The sequence below is a fragment of the Lissotriton helveticus genome, chromosome 1_1, assembly GCF_964261635.1.
Source record: "Lissotriton helveticus chromosome 1_1, aLisHel1.1, whole genome shotgun sequence".
NCBI lineage: Eukaryota > Metazoa > Chordata > Amphibia > Caudata > Salamandridae > Lissotriton > Lissotriton helveticus.
Window position 1 is genome coordinate 890,852,753 of NC_136057.1, and position 14,986 is coordinate 890,867,738.

At 44.0% G+C, this 14,986-nt stretch overlaps 1 protein-coding gene across 2 annotated transcripts in view; it reads right to left on the bottom strand.

Moving 5' to 3' along the window:
* Positions 1-14,986, bottom strand: part of SCAF11 (SR-related CTD associated factor 11) — an 864,597-nt gene that overhangs the window by 198,655 nt on the left and 650,956 nt on the right. For both annotated transcript variants that reach the window (XR_013607094.1, XM_078675739.1), the window contains exon 12: positions 6,500-6,577. Coding sequence is in view for 1 of the 2 variants with exons in the window: in XM_078675739.1 (XP_078531865.1) it covers positions 6,500-6,577 (78 nt within the window). In the remaining variant the exon portion in view is untranslated. The remainder of the gene's footprint in view (positions 1-6,499; positions 6,578-14,986) is intronic.

A 14,986-nucleotide genomic window follows, 5' to 3' on the forward strand; every position in this document is an offset into this window, starting at 1 on the left:
AGATATTCAGCTTTTTTTGTACTTTTTTTGTTTTTAGACATCAAACTATTTACTTCCACTTCTTCCACCATTCTGCCTGTAATGCCCCATAATCTGGGGGTAGAGTCATTGCCCAGTGGTTCTTAGCACTGTGTGTCTAAAAGTAACTTCAAGATTTGCCTGGTAACCATTCCTTTTCAGAAGGGCGACTCCGCCTCCTTCAACTGCTGGTTTTATTATGAGAACTTGTTTTTCTGTTAGTTCTTTTAATGTATGTCTCTCATTCCTCTTTGGGTTATGTAAAGGTTAATAATCCTTGTTGTTGATTTTTTCAATTTCGTTGAAGAGTGCTTGTTCGAAAGTTAAGATTTCGACTGGAACTGTGGTGTTTGTAGGGCAGAAGGTTGATCTCTTTTGTAAGTTGATGTCACACTCATCATAAGAAGTAGGTGTGTTTTTCGAGTGGGCTTTCAATTTATTCTCTATTTAATTTGGCCACCTCGCTATGTACTTGGAATTTGTTTAGGTTAGACGTTGGGACAAATTTCAGTCCCTTGCTGAGGATGGACAATGAATCTGGTTTCAGTGCGTCCCCCGTTAGATTAAACACTAGTGATTGCTTGTGCTAGTTCCTGGGACTGGCTCTTTTGTTTGGCCCCTGGTGGCTATTGTTTTTTTTGCTGCTGGTCCTCCCATCTAATATCTCTTTTCTTTTTGCTTCTTTGGTTATCTTGACCTCTCCAAAAGTAGTTGGAGCTCCAAAATTAGAGCAGTCTCGGGCACACTTGTTCACATAGATAGCCTTTTTACAAGACCTATAGCACTACACAGTCATGGGGACAACATAGAATTACAACTTGTATGCTTCTCAGTTTACATTCAATGAATTATTGAATTGTGTGATATGTTGAATTTAACACAGATTGTGATAAATTATTTGTAGCAATATCCATTTTGTTTTAAAGTATTATATACAACATTTTGAATTTTTGAAATCATGTAGTTCAACATTCTGTTGTAAATGATGCCCAATGCATTTCGGGACAATGGATCCCTTCTTCAGGGGCCTCTATGAATCCAAACAAATATAGAACTTGATTGGTAAATAATGCTGTATTATATACAAGTATAAGAACCATAACACAGAAATGTGAAAGAAAGAACAAATGGCATAAAAGGAGGTAAAAGAACAAAGGGGAATGATGCCTAATCTGCATCATTCCCCTTCGTTCTTTTATCTCATTTTATGCTGTAGGGTTGCAATGCTGTAAGACCAAATCCCAACGAACTGTTGATATTAAATAGGGAAATGATGTGCAGTAAGTAATGAAACTCCGATAGGCAGTATATGTGTATTTTTACCATTGGAATGTAGTCCTGGAGTGGAAGTTCTTGCATGCCAATCATAATTCTGCATATTTGTGTAGATCTTTTGATCATCTGTTAAGTTTAACTCCAGCTGTCAGCCAGGCATCAGAGGTAGCGTCACTTGTGTGTTTCGACATGTTATAGCAGTGGTAGACAACCTCTTCCTGGTTTACACACATACTAGAGAAATTCCAGTAATCATTTGGTTTTTGATTCATGTGTAAGGAATGGTGAGCGCAACACAATCTAATTAATTTACACAGTGAAGCGTGCCATGTCGACTCTTCACTTTGTTGTGCACCAAAACAAACATCCTGCAAGGTTACAGGGCCTCTAAGGGTGGCACAATAAGGGCTGGAGGCCTTAGAGGCCTTCCCTGGCCACAGTGCCCTTGCTACCTGTGGTACCATTTAAAATGGACTGACCTGTGGCCAAAGAGTGCAAATTGGGTTTTATTTTTAATGCAGTTTAGGGAAAGAACATACGCCCTGGGTACCTGTTTGACATGAACCCAGGATACACTCAGTCAAAGTAAATCCGCAGTTCAGCAAAAAGTGGGGGCAAGCATGCAAAAAGAGGGCACTTTCTTACACAGCGACACTAGGTAGGCCAGCCCGGTGCAGAGTACAGAAGCTCAATATTAGCCAATGGGGCACCTTGGTTGGGGGCTGCTCATGGGCAGGCCACTCTGCCTTGGGAGCCAGGCTCCTAGGGTTAAGGTTGGGGCAAAGGGGGAACCCAGGTCAGCACCAAGTCCACACCACACCACTAGCAGCAGTCGGGTGCAGGGTCTTAGGATGTTTAGGGAGCTCAATGCAAACCTATGGGGGTTGCCGGATTTTGGCTGCAGGCTCGGTCCAGGAAGTCTTCCAGGAGACCAACAGCAGGGGGGCCTTGCTGGGACCGGTGGGCCACTTGACTCGGGCCATAGGCGACGGGTGCAGTGATGGTTCTATGCATAGAATTTCTTCGTCCTCAGCAGACTCAAAAGTCTTTCTTTGGAACAGAGCTGCTGTTCGCAGGAGATCTGGTCTTTATTGAAGGTAGTCAGTCCTCCCAGGGGTTCTGGAGGTCGCTGGCAGCAGGACAAGTTGACTTTTGGCTAGAATCTCTAGAAACTGCAGACTGGCCAGAAGGACTGGGGCCATGTCAGTTCGACAGTCTCATCTGCTGTGTTACTTCTTCCGTCCTTCGTAGGTTGCAGGAATACTGGGAGGTAAGGTTTAGAGTCCCCCTAAATACTACGTTTAGGGGTATTACAAGGGTGTGCAGGTCGAGGCCAATGGGTCCCTTCCTTGGGGTGAGTACACCCCCTATTATGCTAACCTCCAGTGGGAGGGGGGCAGGAGTCTCTCTCTAATTGACTGGGTCCGCTCATCTTCTAGATGGAGGAGACTGAGATGTGGGCTTCACCTCACATCCTCCATCAGAGCAGAGGCATGGGGTTGGCAAAGGTGGGCACACCTCTTCTCCTAACTTGGTTTTCCAGCAGATTCCCCAGCCCATAGTTGGGTCAGAACCAGCAGGAGCCACGTGCTGGGGGCCTTTTAAGCTTCCCCTTCTTGGACTTTGTTTTCGGATCCAGAGAGTGGAGGCCCTCTACCCAGGGGTCCAGAAACCTGTCTGGGTAGCAGGCAGCCATTCAACTCCAAACCAGGGCTGGTCGTTTTTGAGTGGGCATCTCTATAATGCCCATGGAGTGCTTTTTACGTGTGGGTTTAATGTGCTGAGAAGCTTGCTACCAAACTTCACAGGTGTCCGTACAGCCATTATGGAGCTGTGGAGTTCGAAATGACCAACTCCCAGACCATATGCTATTTATGGCTTTACTGCACTTACAATGTCTAGGAATGGACTTAGACACTGTAGGGGCACACAGTGCTCATACAACTGTGCCCTCATCTGGGGGCTAGTGCACCCTGCTAGAAGAGCGACTTACATAGGGCCCAGGCAGTGGGCTACAGGTATGGCACACAAAAGTGTGCCATGTCGACTTCACTTTTCTCTGGGGTTTACTGCAAAAGAAACCCACTTTCCTAGAGGTATCAATTGTCATGATCATTTTTTAGGTAGCCACCATGCCCCCGCCTCACTAGTCACCTATGAGGCAGATCGAAGAATGTGAGAAGGTACTTAAAACTATTTCTACACTTCACTAATCAACAATCAAGTGTTTCCTAATCCCGCTGGCATTGCCACGAAACTGAAGGAGCATATTCTTCCCCATCCCCGCTCTTTTCAAACTCTTGTTTCACCTCATGCCTCTCCAGGCATTAAAGGACTGTTTAAATTGTGTGTCTTCCTGTTCCCCCTTGCAAATGTGCAGCTGTTTGATAAGTACTGCAATGAACATTGTTTGATTGAACGCACAACCCGACGAGAGGTCTGGCTGTAAACTGTTTATTTAAACATGCCTCGGATAAAATGTATGGGCATTATTGTTCACTTTGGACTCAACAGATATGATGTGTGATGAAAACAAGATTGCTGTATAGTTTAAAAATAGTGCACCACTTTAACTGCAATTCTCTCTTTTTTGTCCTTGAAGTCATAGGTTCAATGAAAGCAGACCTATCTTTCTGACTGAATTAATTGGAATCATGACACGCAAGACAAGACTGACTAGTCCACAAACTCAACATAAATGGATCTGTTGATCTCGTAATTTGGTCCTGATCATGGACTAGACCCTCATGCGCAGAAGAGGCAGAAACATGTTGACCGTTCACATGTGATGCTAAGGACATTTAACATGTTTGAACATCACAACTTCACCTTTCAATCTTAGCCCTATATATTTCACCCATATTAAATGTACATTTTTAGATATAGGAAGAAATGTATGCACCACCACTCGGATCTCACCAGTACTTTCCCTCGGAAGGAGGCGGTACTCACCTAGGGAAGCAAGTACCTAGTTGTGAAACCCAATGATGACGCCGCCCAACAGGAAAACATAGTGGTGATTACTTACGCCACCAGTGGCAAAGATTGTTTGAGGGTTTTGGATCAAAAATAGAAATACCTAGACCCCTGAAAAACAGCAGAGTTCACTCTCCTTGGATTACAGATGTTACAATTGTGGCAGCCTAGTGAACCCTTCATACACTTCTACCTCTCCCCCCCACCCCCCTATTGATTTTTTGTAATGTATCTGGTGGCCTATCTCTAGGGCCTGGGAAGCAACCAAGCTGGTTTGCCCTATCCAGCTGGATGGCATATTCAGAAAGTCCTGGACTTCATTGGCTGAACAGCCATTTACTGTATCGCACTATGTTTCCTCTTATTCTGCGTTGAGTGGGGCTTCTCTTATATCCATATTTGACCATCTTTCTGATTTCAACACCCTCAAAATGGCATTTGGAGATCAAAGTTTCATTCTTGGAGTTCGAGCTCAGGGAAGGATCACAGCTCTTCTCTAGTGTCACCAACATCTCCAAGAGTGGAGGCCCTCTGCCCCATCTCCCCCATATCATACGGCATCTCTTTTAAATCCTTGGGAAACTTATTCTTGAAGGGCTATACTGTTGTTCTTAAGTTTGACAAACAAATCTTCAATGAAGGAGTGAATAAGGAGAGCCTCCAGAGCAACCTGTAGTTCTCTCTGAGGGGAGGCATCCCAGCTATTATCTCCATCACTGCTTGGTCTTTATGAGTATCTTGTTCACAACCTCAGTGAGAATTTCTTTTAGGTTATTCTCTTTTTTTAACCTTTATGTGAAACCATGTTAATGGTGGAGGGCCCAAAGTGTTTGTCGTCAGGATAGTGCCTTTGAGAGAAGCTGTCTGTTGGACCAGTGCTTCCCTACAGTCCAAGCAATATAGTACCAGGGAGCGGTCGCCACTGGTATCCTGGTTGTCTCCAAATGACTAATGACCAGGCCTGGGAGGTTGGGAAGTCACAAGCCCCAGTCCCTGGCAGACGTGTCCACTGGGAGGGCCAGAGCGTTCACAGATCTGACCTCAGCGAGAATACTCAAGGGCGATTGCTTCCTTCCACCCCACCACCAACTTTCCAGCACCTTACTTGGGCACACTGCGACCCTCGGTGATCACCAGTAGAGAAAGTCTAAGGAGGTGTTTCTTGCTGCAGTATCAATTTCCAAGATGTAGGGGGTTGTGCCAGTATATGCGTAATAGCCTATAGTTGCTCTACCTTTTATGCATTTATTCAGGGTTTACCATTTTATGGATTCTGCCAAGACTCTTAGATAAGTGGGTGATCAATATTAGTTATATAAATACGGGGGACTACCACTTGCGTTTTTAGAATTTCTTGTTCCTTGGATATTGATAATTCAACTTGTTAGCCTCTTAAAAATCTCCTGGTACAGGCAGTCACCATTTTGCCTTCGTCTCCACCACTCTCACTCTCCATTCATTACAGAACCTATGCAGGCGGGTGATGTAAATGGGCCCTCATGCTCCACAAAGTCACTGCAGCAAGGACAACTGGATTCTCTGTCAGATGGTGGTTGAGGGATGGCGAAATTGCAAAGCCAGGCACGGAGCTAGAAAAGGCAGTTCTCACTTCATTGCCATCTTGGACACGCTAGTTTAACCTTTGCTCATCACTTGCTCTTAAATTAAGGGAAAAACATGTGTGAACTGGGAGTTGTCTAGAAGAGTATAACAATGTCATACTCTTCAAGGTAACACACTTACAATGATTCAGCCAGTCAATGAGTTTAGATGCACTATCTTAAATCAGAAAATTCAAATATTTTTTACCTCCCTACCAGCAAGCCTGTAAACCAAGAGAGGGTGCAGTTTGAGTTTCCAGAGTTTAATAAGTTACAATTCACACAAAAGTACACGTTTGGCAGTGACTGTATTCATCATCTGGTGCACAATATAATTTCATGAGAAAGGGAAGTACCTTTCTTTATGACAATCTTATATTGCCCTTGAAATGTGAATACCCCGAAAGCAATAGAAGTTTTAAACATTTTGCCCACAGCGATCCTTTGATCACAAACCTCACAGTAGTTTTACTGCTTCTATTAAATGTGATTCCTTGTAAATTAGCACATCTGTATAGTATCATGGCAATGGTAAAATTATTTCTCTTTTGGCGTGTAATTGTTCTGATATGATTAAACTACACAGTTGTGGATGGTATACACATGGTACAACATTTTTTTGTACTTACCATCTCTTATCCAAGATTTCCCTTCACTAGCCCTTGGTTCCTTCACATCAGTATCTTTGGCTACAGATTTCCCCTGATCTAGAGATTGGAACAACAGTTGAAAGGAATTACATTTATAAATAGGCATAACAACTGAACTAGCAAAATCATGACAATCAATTTGGGAAAACTGCCCATCTGTTACTCCACAGAACATATACAAAAATTACTTTTTTGTAACTGAGTCATTCAACACATTTTTTAGCTCATATTATTCCGCTTTATAATGCTGAATATCAAGAGTGCAGTTTACATGTTCCTCTGCTATTCGACTTAATTGCTTTTAAACAATCAGCTGTGTATTCTTATTATTCTATTGTTTGCATTAGATGCATTAACTTACACTTGCCTGTAATGGACTTAAATATTGTTTAGTTACAAAAAATACCTAGTTATTGCTAACACCAGTTACTAAAGATTTACATTATTCTATCAACTGCCTCTTTAGGGATTGTCAAAAGTATAAAAAGGGCTGTAGAACAGGCAATATTTTTGTAGATGCACTAATATGTGAAGGTACCAAAGGACAAAGACCAACGGCACTGGCTTGGCCTCAAGTGCAGGTATTGACAACACAGGGTTACAGATGGTAGAGGACATAGGTGAACGGTGCGTACCACTCAGGGGAGAGCAGAGTGGGGTCTCAGGATGCTCGTTTCCGGTCCAGGGAAGACCTAGCTTGGCAGTTCGGGCTGGACTGTTCCCAGTGTCAAGACTGATTTTCATATGGCTGGGTCTGAACTGGGGAGGCAAAGTGAGCTAAAGAACGATGATGGATTCAACCCAGATCTGTGACTGGGGGTGAGTGTCTGAAAAGCTTCAGCGCTCTGCCCATCATCTCCTTGTGATTGCTTTGTTCGCCCTAAGTTGGCAGGGCATGCCCAGACATATATGTTCCTTGCTCACTTTGCCTCTGGATTCACGCTAGCCTGCCTGATGAGGGGTGTTACCCTTAAACCAGTCCCAGGATGCTTGTTTCCAGCCCAGGGAAGACCTGGCTTGCTAGTTTGGGGTGGACTGTTCCCATAAGGAACAGGGTAATGATAAATTTCTATATGGCTGGGTCTGTACTGCGATGGCAAAGTGAGCTAAAGAACAAAGATGGATTCAACCCAGATCTGAGATTGAGGGCGAGTGTCTGAAAAGTTGCGTCGCTCCGTCCATTATCTCCTTGTGTTTGCTTTGTTCCAAGAAGGGAGCCAATTTTACAGGGTACTACAGGCAACAGATGGTTTATATACTTGTGTAATCAACAGCAATCATAAATATGGTGCCCCAATACCAACTGAACCTATGGATACATCTTTGAATGCTTCATGACCTATCACCAGAATAAGCTCCTGTATCTATTACAGAAGGCATGTCTAATTCTTTGCCAACAAGATACAAATATCGAACGTTGATATAGGTCTTTTACACCTAATGGAGCATCCAGGGGTTTGGTTAGGCATCCTAAAGCCCTACTCGGTCCGTAATATCTCGCTCTAACTCAAATATTGTTTAAAAAAAAAAAAAACAGACATGGGGTTGAGTGAATCTCTAGCAAACATTCCTCCAAAAAAGCCATATCTTGCAATTGTTATTGTTAATGTCAGTTTATATAGCGCCAAATCACCGGCAGCTCTGGGCGCTTTTGACCGCAAAACATAAAAGCCTAATCAGCAACAGGGACCGGATAGAGACTATACTGAGCTCAGCGCTTCTCTAAATAAGATAGTCTTTAGGGCTTTCCTAAAGTGGAGCCGGTTTCCATCTTTACGAAGAGCCTCAGGCAGTTTATTCCAGATCCTAGGCAACAGGACCGAAAAAGATCTTCCACCTTTTGTGGCCAATTTAAACAGAGGACATACAAGCAATTGAGCCTCGGAGGACCTTAGACTTCTTTCTGGCCGGTAGATCTCCAGCCTTTCTTTAATATATGCAGGAGCTTGCCCATAGATGGACTTATGGGCTATGCAGAGACTTTTGAAGGCAGACCTTTGAGTCACTGACAGCCAATGAAGGCTCTGCAGCAGCGGGGAGGCATGTGATTTCCTTGGAAGTTTATAGATGAGTCTTGCCGCATCATTTAAAACCACCTGCAGTCTGTTGGTTAATACCTTTGGTAAGCCCAGGTAGAGCGCGTTTCCATAGTCCAGCCGCGAAAGTATAGTGGCAGAGACTACAGTACGAAGCATGGACTGGGAGAGGAGCGGAACTAATTTACGCAATTGTCTTATAAGACCATTACACGTTCCTACAACGGCGGAGATCTGGCTCACCATTGAAAAGGCAGAGTCTATCTTAATTCCAAGGCTTTTTACCAGGTCAGCTGGCTTAGGGGTGGGGCCCAGTTCCTGGGGCCAGTACAGGTCACTCCAGGGTGAACAGATAGATGAGATTATTAACACCTCGGTTTTTTCGGGGTTAATCTTCAGGAGGTTCCTAGACATCCAGTTAACAGTGAATCTAAGTACCTCCTGTGCCTGTACCTGTGCCTGTTCAGTGTCGTCCATGCTTAACAACAACTGAGTATCATCCGCATAGTTGTATACGCGGCAGCCCATCTCAACCAGGGCTTTTATTAGGGGTTGTAGGTACAAGTTAAACAGGAGGAGCGATAGAGCAGAGCCCTGGGGAACCCCGCATGTAAGCTTTCCCACTCCTGATACCATATCTCCCAACTGGACCCTCTGAGTTCTCCCGGATAGGAAGGATTCCAGCCATTGATAGGCTGAATCTCGAAACCCATAACTGGCCAACATGTCTAAAAGTAGAGTATGGCTGACAGTATCAAACGCCGCTGACAGATCTAAAAGTATCAGTGCGCTAGGTTTTTTACTGTCAGCCAACAACCTAAGATCATCCAGCACCGAGAGCATTACCAACTCGGTGCTGTGATGTGCTCGAAACCCTGCCTGCATCTCATGGAGAAGATGGTTAGACTCCAGAAACGAGGCCAGGGATATCAGCACGTGTTGTTCAAGGACTTTGGACAGGAATGGCAGCTGGGAGATCGGCCTGTAATTTTTCAACACTTTGGGATCTGCCCCCACTTTCTTAATTAGCGGCTTTACCCGAGCTTCTTTAAAGCGGATTGGTAACCGTCCTGTGTTTAATGATTTGTTCAGCACGGACAAGATGTAGTCCTCCAGACTAAGGCGAGCTAGGCGAAACACGCTTGGGGGACATGGGTCCGCTGGGGAGCCTGATTTTATTTTCCTCATTAATGCTTCGAGACCCAATGAGTCCATCAGGGGGAATTCGGACATGTAGACTCCGACCGGAGTTTGAGTAGATTGTGGGTCCATAGGGCCAGTGACAGTGTTTTTTATTTCCTTTAAAATAGTGTCAACCTTATCCAAAAAGTGTTTCAGAAAGGTGTCACAACTAATTGTGGTATCCGCAACTTGGGCTCTTTTACTTAGTTCCGACAATATTTTGAAGGTTTCTTTCTGGACGTTGTCTGCCTCACTAATACGATTTTCATAAAATATAGCTTTAGAGTTCTGTACATATTTTTTATAGGTACGAAACAACTTCCTATATTGTTCATGGGATTCTCCGTCTTTTTTCCTCCTCCAAGTTCTCTCTAGATTACGTAGTTCTTTCCTATGCTCCCTCAGAGCAGGGGTGAACCAAGGGGCGCCTTTCCCACCATAATTCACTTGTTGAGGCTTCTCAGGTGCAATCAAGTTTATTGCTCTGATCAGACTATCCATTAAATCCCTACACTCTTGATCTACATCAGCGTCAGGATCCATAGGTTGGACGAATTCCATAAGTTTGATGGTCAACGTGTGTGAATCAACGTTTTTCCACTTACGCATCTTTTTAATTATGGGTGGTGGTTGCGGGGGTTTTCTACCAACAGGGACTTTACAATAGATCAGATGGTGATCTGACCAAATACAAGGAAGAACTTTCACTAATGTAACCTTGGGATCTAGGGCTCAGATCAGATCAAGAATGTGGCCCTTTATATGCGTGGGAGAGTCTACCAACTGACTAAAGCCCAGGGAAGACATCGTTGTCTCTAACGAGTCAGCTGCTGAATCTTTTTTATCCCTGTCCCAGTGCAGATTAAAGTCTCCCGTGACTACTATGTTTTTATACCGCGAGCATAGGTCAGACATACTAGCCATAAATAGATCATTAAAGGCCGGAGTAGAGTTAGGTGGAAGATAAACAGTGAGAATAGTTAGACACAAATTATCAAACATAAGTTTCACTGCGAGCATGTCAGCCAGATCCACTGTTTCAGCCAACATTTTGGTTACTACTAGGTGTTTTTTAAATAAAATTGCTACTTCCCCTCCACGCGCATTCCCAGCGCGGTTATGCCAATGTATATCATATCCTGACGGGACAGCAGCTATGATGTCAGGTAGGGAATTTTCCCCAAGCCAGGTCTCTGTCAGCGTCAGGATATCTATATCTTCATCTTGGAGCAGGGTGAAGATCTCAAGATTATGACATTGCATAGACCTCGTATTAAGGCTAGTCAATTTCAAAGTGTACAGGTCCGAGGTGAGCTTACCTGAAGATGGATTTTGGATGGAAAGCTCGTCCAATACGGCTAGCGTGACTGGATCGAAGGGGTGATAACCCATATTTAATCGATGCATTTCATCCCGTGAGTAGGTGGTCCGACCGCCAGAAGTCCCGGCCGCCGCGCCCGTCCGTTCGCGGACGGGCGCAGACGGGCTGGACTCTGGCGTGACTCCGGCGTGCTCACGCTGCGCGCGAGCGCTGCGCGTCGGCATGGCCGCCTTAAGTAGTGATCAGCCGACCACTAGTGCGGCAACAAAGATGGCGCCGTCTGGCGTCACGACCTTCCCCTAAGATGGCCGCCGAGGGGTGAGAGGGACCCGCGAAATGCGGTGCTTTACTATTAAAATGCAGGTAAGTGGTCTATACAGAGGCAGTGTCTTATGAAGTTTGACCACCAGTCAACAACAGAAATACTATGAGTCCAACCTACATTTTGAATTCTCTTAATCAGAGTATGCTTTTTGGATCCGGAAAAGGCCAATAAAAACATACATATATTAAAATAAAAAATAAAAGGAATACTTCTAGTCATAACAGCCACATTTAAACACTTCGAAAACACTGCATTTTATAGAGAAAATTATAAAATAAGAATTACTGATGTTCCTGTGCCAGCTTAACATAATAAACATAATCTGAATCTGAGTCCGGACTGTCATATCTGGACCAAGGACGCAGATTTCAACTGTCTAGGCAACACCTGGCCCTGGGAATTCACTTTTGCCTCCAGCGCAATACACTGGAGCAATTACTTTGGATCTTACAGACGTGTTCTGTTGAGGATTAGCTTTTCTTTACCAAAGATCTTTGGCTTCGGGCACCCTTTAGCCCCTTTACATCGAGAACAATACACTGGAGCACTTACTTCGGAACCCTATCTACTTACTGTTATCAAGGTTTCACCAAGAGACTTTTTAAGCCCTGATAAGGTTCTCAGAGGAGAACGAAATCTGTTGGTTGAGCTGAAGTTGTCATTTTATCTGAGAATATTTATTCAAAATAAAGACTTCAGATACTACAAGATTGTCTTGGACTGTTTGCCTGGTGCACACCCACTCGTAATCGCACTCCCAAATATACTCCAAGCTGGGAATGGCTTTCACAGCCTTCCTTTGTTATCTAAAATCATAAAGGGAGCATATGAAGTTACTGGCAACTATCGAACATATCAACCCTTGATCCTTCAGGGATCGTGGAAACAGTACAGCACTTTTCGTTCAGTAACTCGTGCTCACTCGGTCTCAGAGAGATACACAGAATAAACGATGGGGATGTTTTCAATAAGTATTTATTGAACCAGCGTCATTATAGTGCAAAATACACGTGTTGCGACAAACATTAGACATAAACAGATATATATGATTGCAAGCACTGAGAGTTAATAAAAGGTAGAATTCTACCATGGTGCGAAGTCAGTGTATATATTCAGGCATATACATACGTAGCAATAATCAAGCATACTCCTACGATGCAAATCCTATCTAAGTGTACCTAGCATGTATTCAGGCATATACATACATAGCAATAATCAAGCATACTCCTACGATGCAAATCCTATCTAAGTGTACCTAGCATGTATGTGGGTGTAAAGCCAAGAATCCCCCTAGGAAAGAGCCAACATTACCTGATGGGAAACGAAGGACCCCGTCTTGGTCTCTAGTTGGACACCCCGCAAGGGATGTAAGACCACTGCATGCTGGAGTATATGCGTGCAGGGACATCAGCGTCTCGTGTCGGCATGGAAACTTCGCGAACCCAACACAACTTCTCTACTTGGATATGGGATCTGCTAATGACATCTGGAGGTGAATTGAGGATTAAGTGTTATTTGTCGCTGAGCATGGACAACATAATGCTGCCAATTATCCTGCTTTTTGTGTAGCATTTTGTCATTTCCTTACTTTTTTCCTCTTCCATAACATCTGCTTTAAATTTATGCAGGACTGAAAGAGGGGCAGGTCTAGACAGTTCTGAAGGTAGGGGGAAAAGAAGCTGGCATCAAAGGTTGGTCAGGCACTGGTGGTAGTGGAGACCCAGCAAATAAGTCCTGCATCCTAGTTTGTACTGCTGTAATACAAATCAGTTGGTATTTGAAGCTCCCGAGTGCATTTTAGGTCCTCATAAAAAAGATCACAGCCATCCCTGTACCAATGCTGTAGTATTTCCAGTGCTGCTCATATTCCTGAGGTTAAGGACAGTAGAGTACCCTGTGCTTCGATGTCTTCGTTGGTCTCTTCCGGATGTTTCAGATTCTCAGTTTTGCTAGATACCGCATCTTCTGGCAGGTACTTTAGGTATGGCAAACTACAACAATAGCTGGGCCACTCATGCATTTCATCTTCTCCTTTCACCATCTCCAAAAGATGGGTTGCAAGAATTTGTAGGTGAAGTGTGTAGAGACAGAATGGGAATGGTTACTCAGGTGGATGCGATTAGCGTTGGGGACACTACGAACTTTCATACTCTTTGTGAAACACTTTCGGGTGATCAACAAAGTCGGCAATTATGAAACCAGATGGGGGTAGGTATGCTGCTGATCAAGATATCTTTGCCCGCACAGTCACTGGGAGTTGTTGATAATGGAGCCATCATTGATGATATTAACAACAGGGCTTCAATGGCAGGAGTAAGATGGACAAGGTACCCGTGGATGAGGATGTTGACCAGGCAGAGTTCTTGTCTTGGTTTGGAGCACAAAATGGTAGATGATATTGGAATGGTTGAAGCTGCTGGCTTGGGAGGAAAACATTTGCAGAACTTGCAGCTGATCCCATGTGGATTAAATGGCCTGTGTGTTTTTTTATCTGGTTCCCTGGATAAGGTATCTAGAACTACTGATGAAACGGCATTCCAAGGCACTTTAGATTCAGAAGTCTTCAGTTCAAGTTTTTTCAATGGGCCTGGAAAGAGGCATCTTTACAAGAAAACTCTATAAGGGTATAACATCAGAACACATCTAAATGCACTTCAGACTTTTAGTTAACGCAGAGTGGCAAAAGGTGCAGCTCTTTGATTTGTGGTAACGGAGTAAGGAATCAAGGTAACTCCTTTTCATGACCATCAAACGTCAAAGTTACTTTCAGTAACACTTATAGCAGGCTCCACACCTTTAGAATATCTGCAGATGCCAGAATGAATCTGGAAGATTTTTCAGCATAGTCCTTGAATGCTAATAGATGACGTCATGAAGATCGGCGTAGACTCAGCTCCATGCAACACGTGCTTACTGGAGCTGCATAAAGGCACCACCTCAGAGCATGGGCATCAGTTTCTTTTAGGACATTGCACACTCGAGACGTGGACCTCAAAAACTACTACTTCATGCCCGAGTGCAGAGCGAATGACGATGTGGGTGGATGATATTCAGTCATAGTATCCACCAGAAAGAGTGTTTATGAAGGTAAGTAACCTGTTCTTCTGATGGATGCCTTCAATCGCAGATTTCTCACCTTTACAATAGATACCAAATCAGTTTACCCCTGTGGCGGGTCAGTGGAATGCCTCAGACCAAATTTTCCTGCAGGAAAGAACAGCCAAAATGCCCTTCCAGTTGGACATGGGTGTCAAGGCAGTAATGCTTCGTGAAAGTGTGCACTGATGCCCACGTTGCAACCGGACAGGACAGACCCTCCTCGTTCCAATGTAGTGGTAGCAGCGTTGGCCCTGCTGGAGTGGGCATTCAACTGTTCGGTATGCTGGTTCTTTGCCATCATGTAGTAGATTTTAATACAGAGGGGATCCATTTGGATAGTCTGCTTCTGTATCGCTTTGCTTTTCTTTGGCCCAGTAATAGTTGTTCAACTTGATAGTTTTCTGTAAAACCAATGTAAAACCTGAAAACTCTTAGGATCTAAATGATGGAGTCTCTCCTTTGATTGGTGAGGTGGTCAAGGAAAGCCAGGAGAGTGACAGACT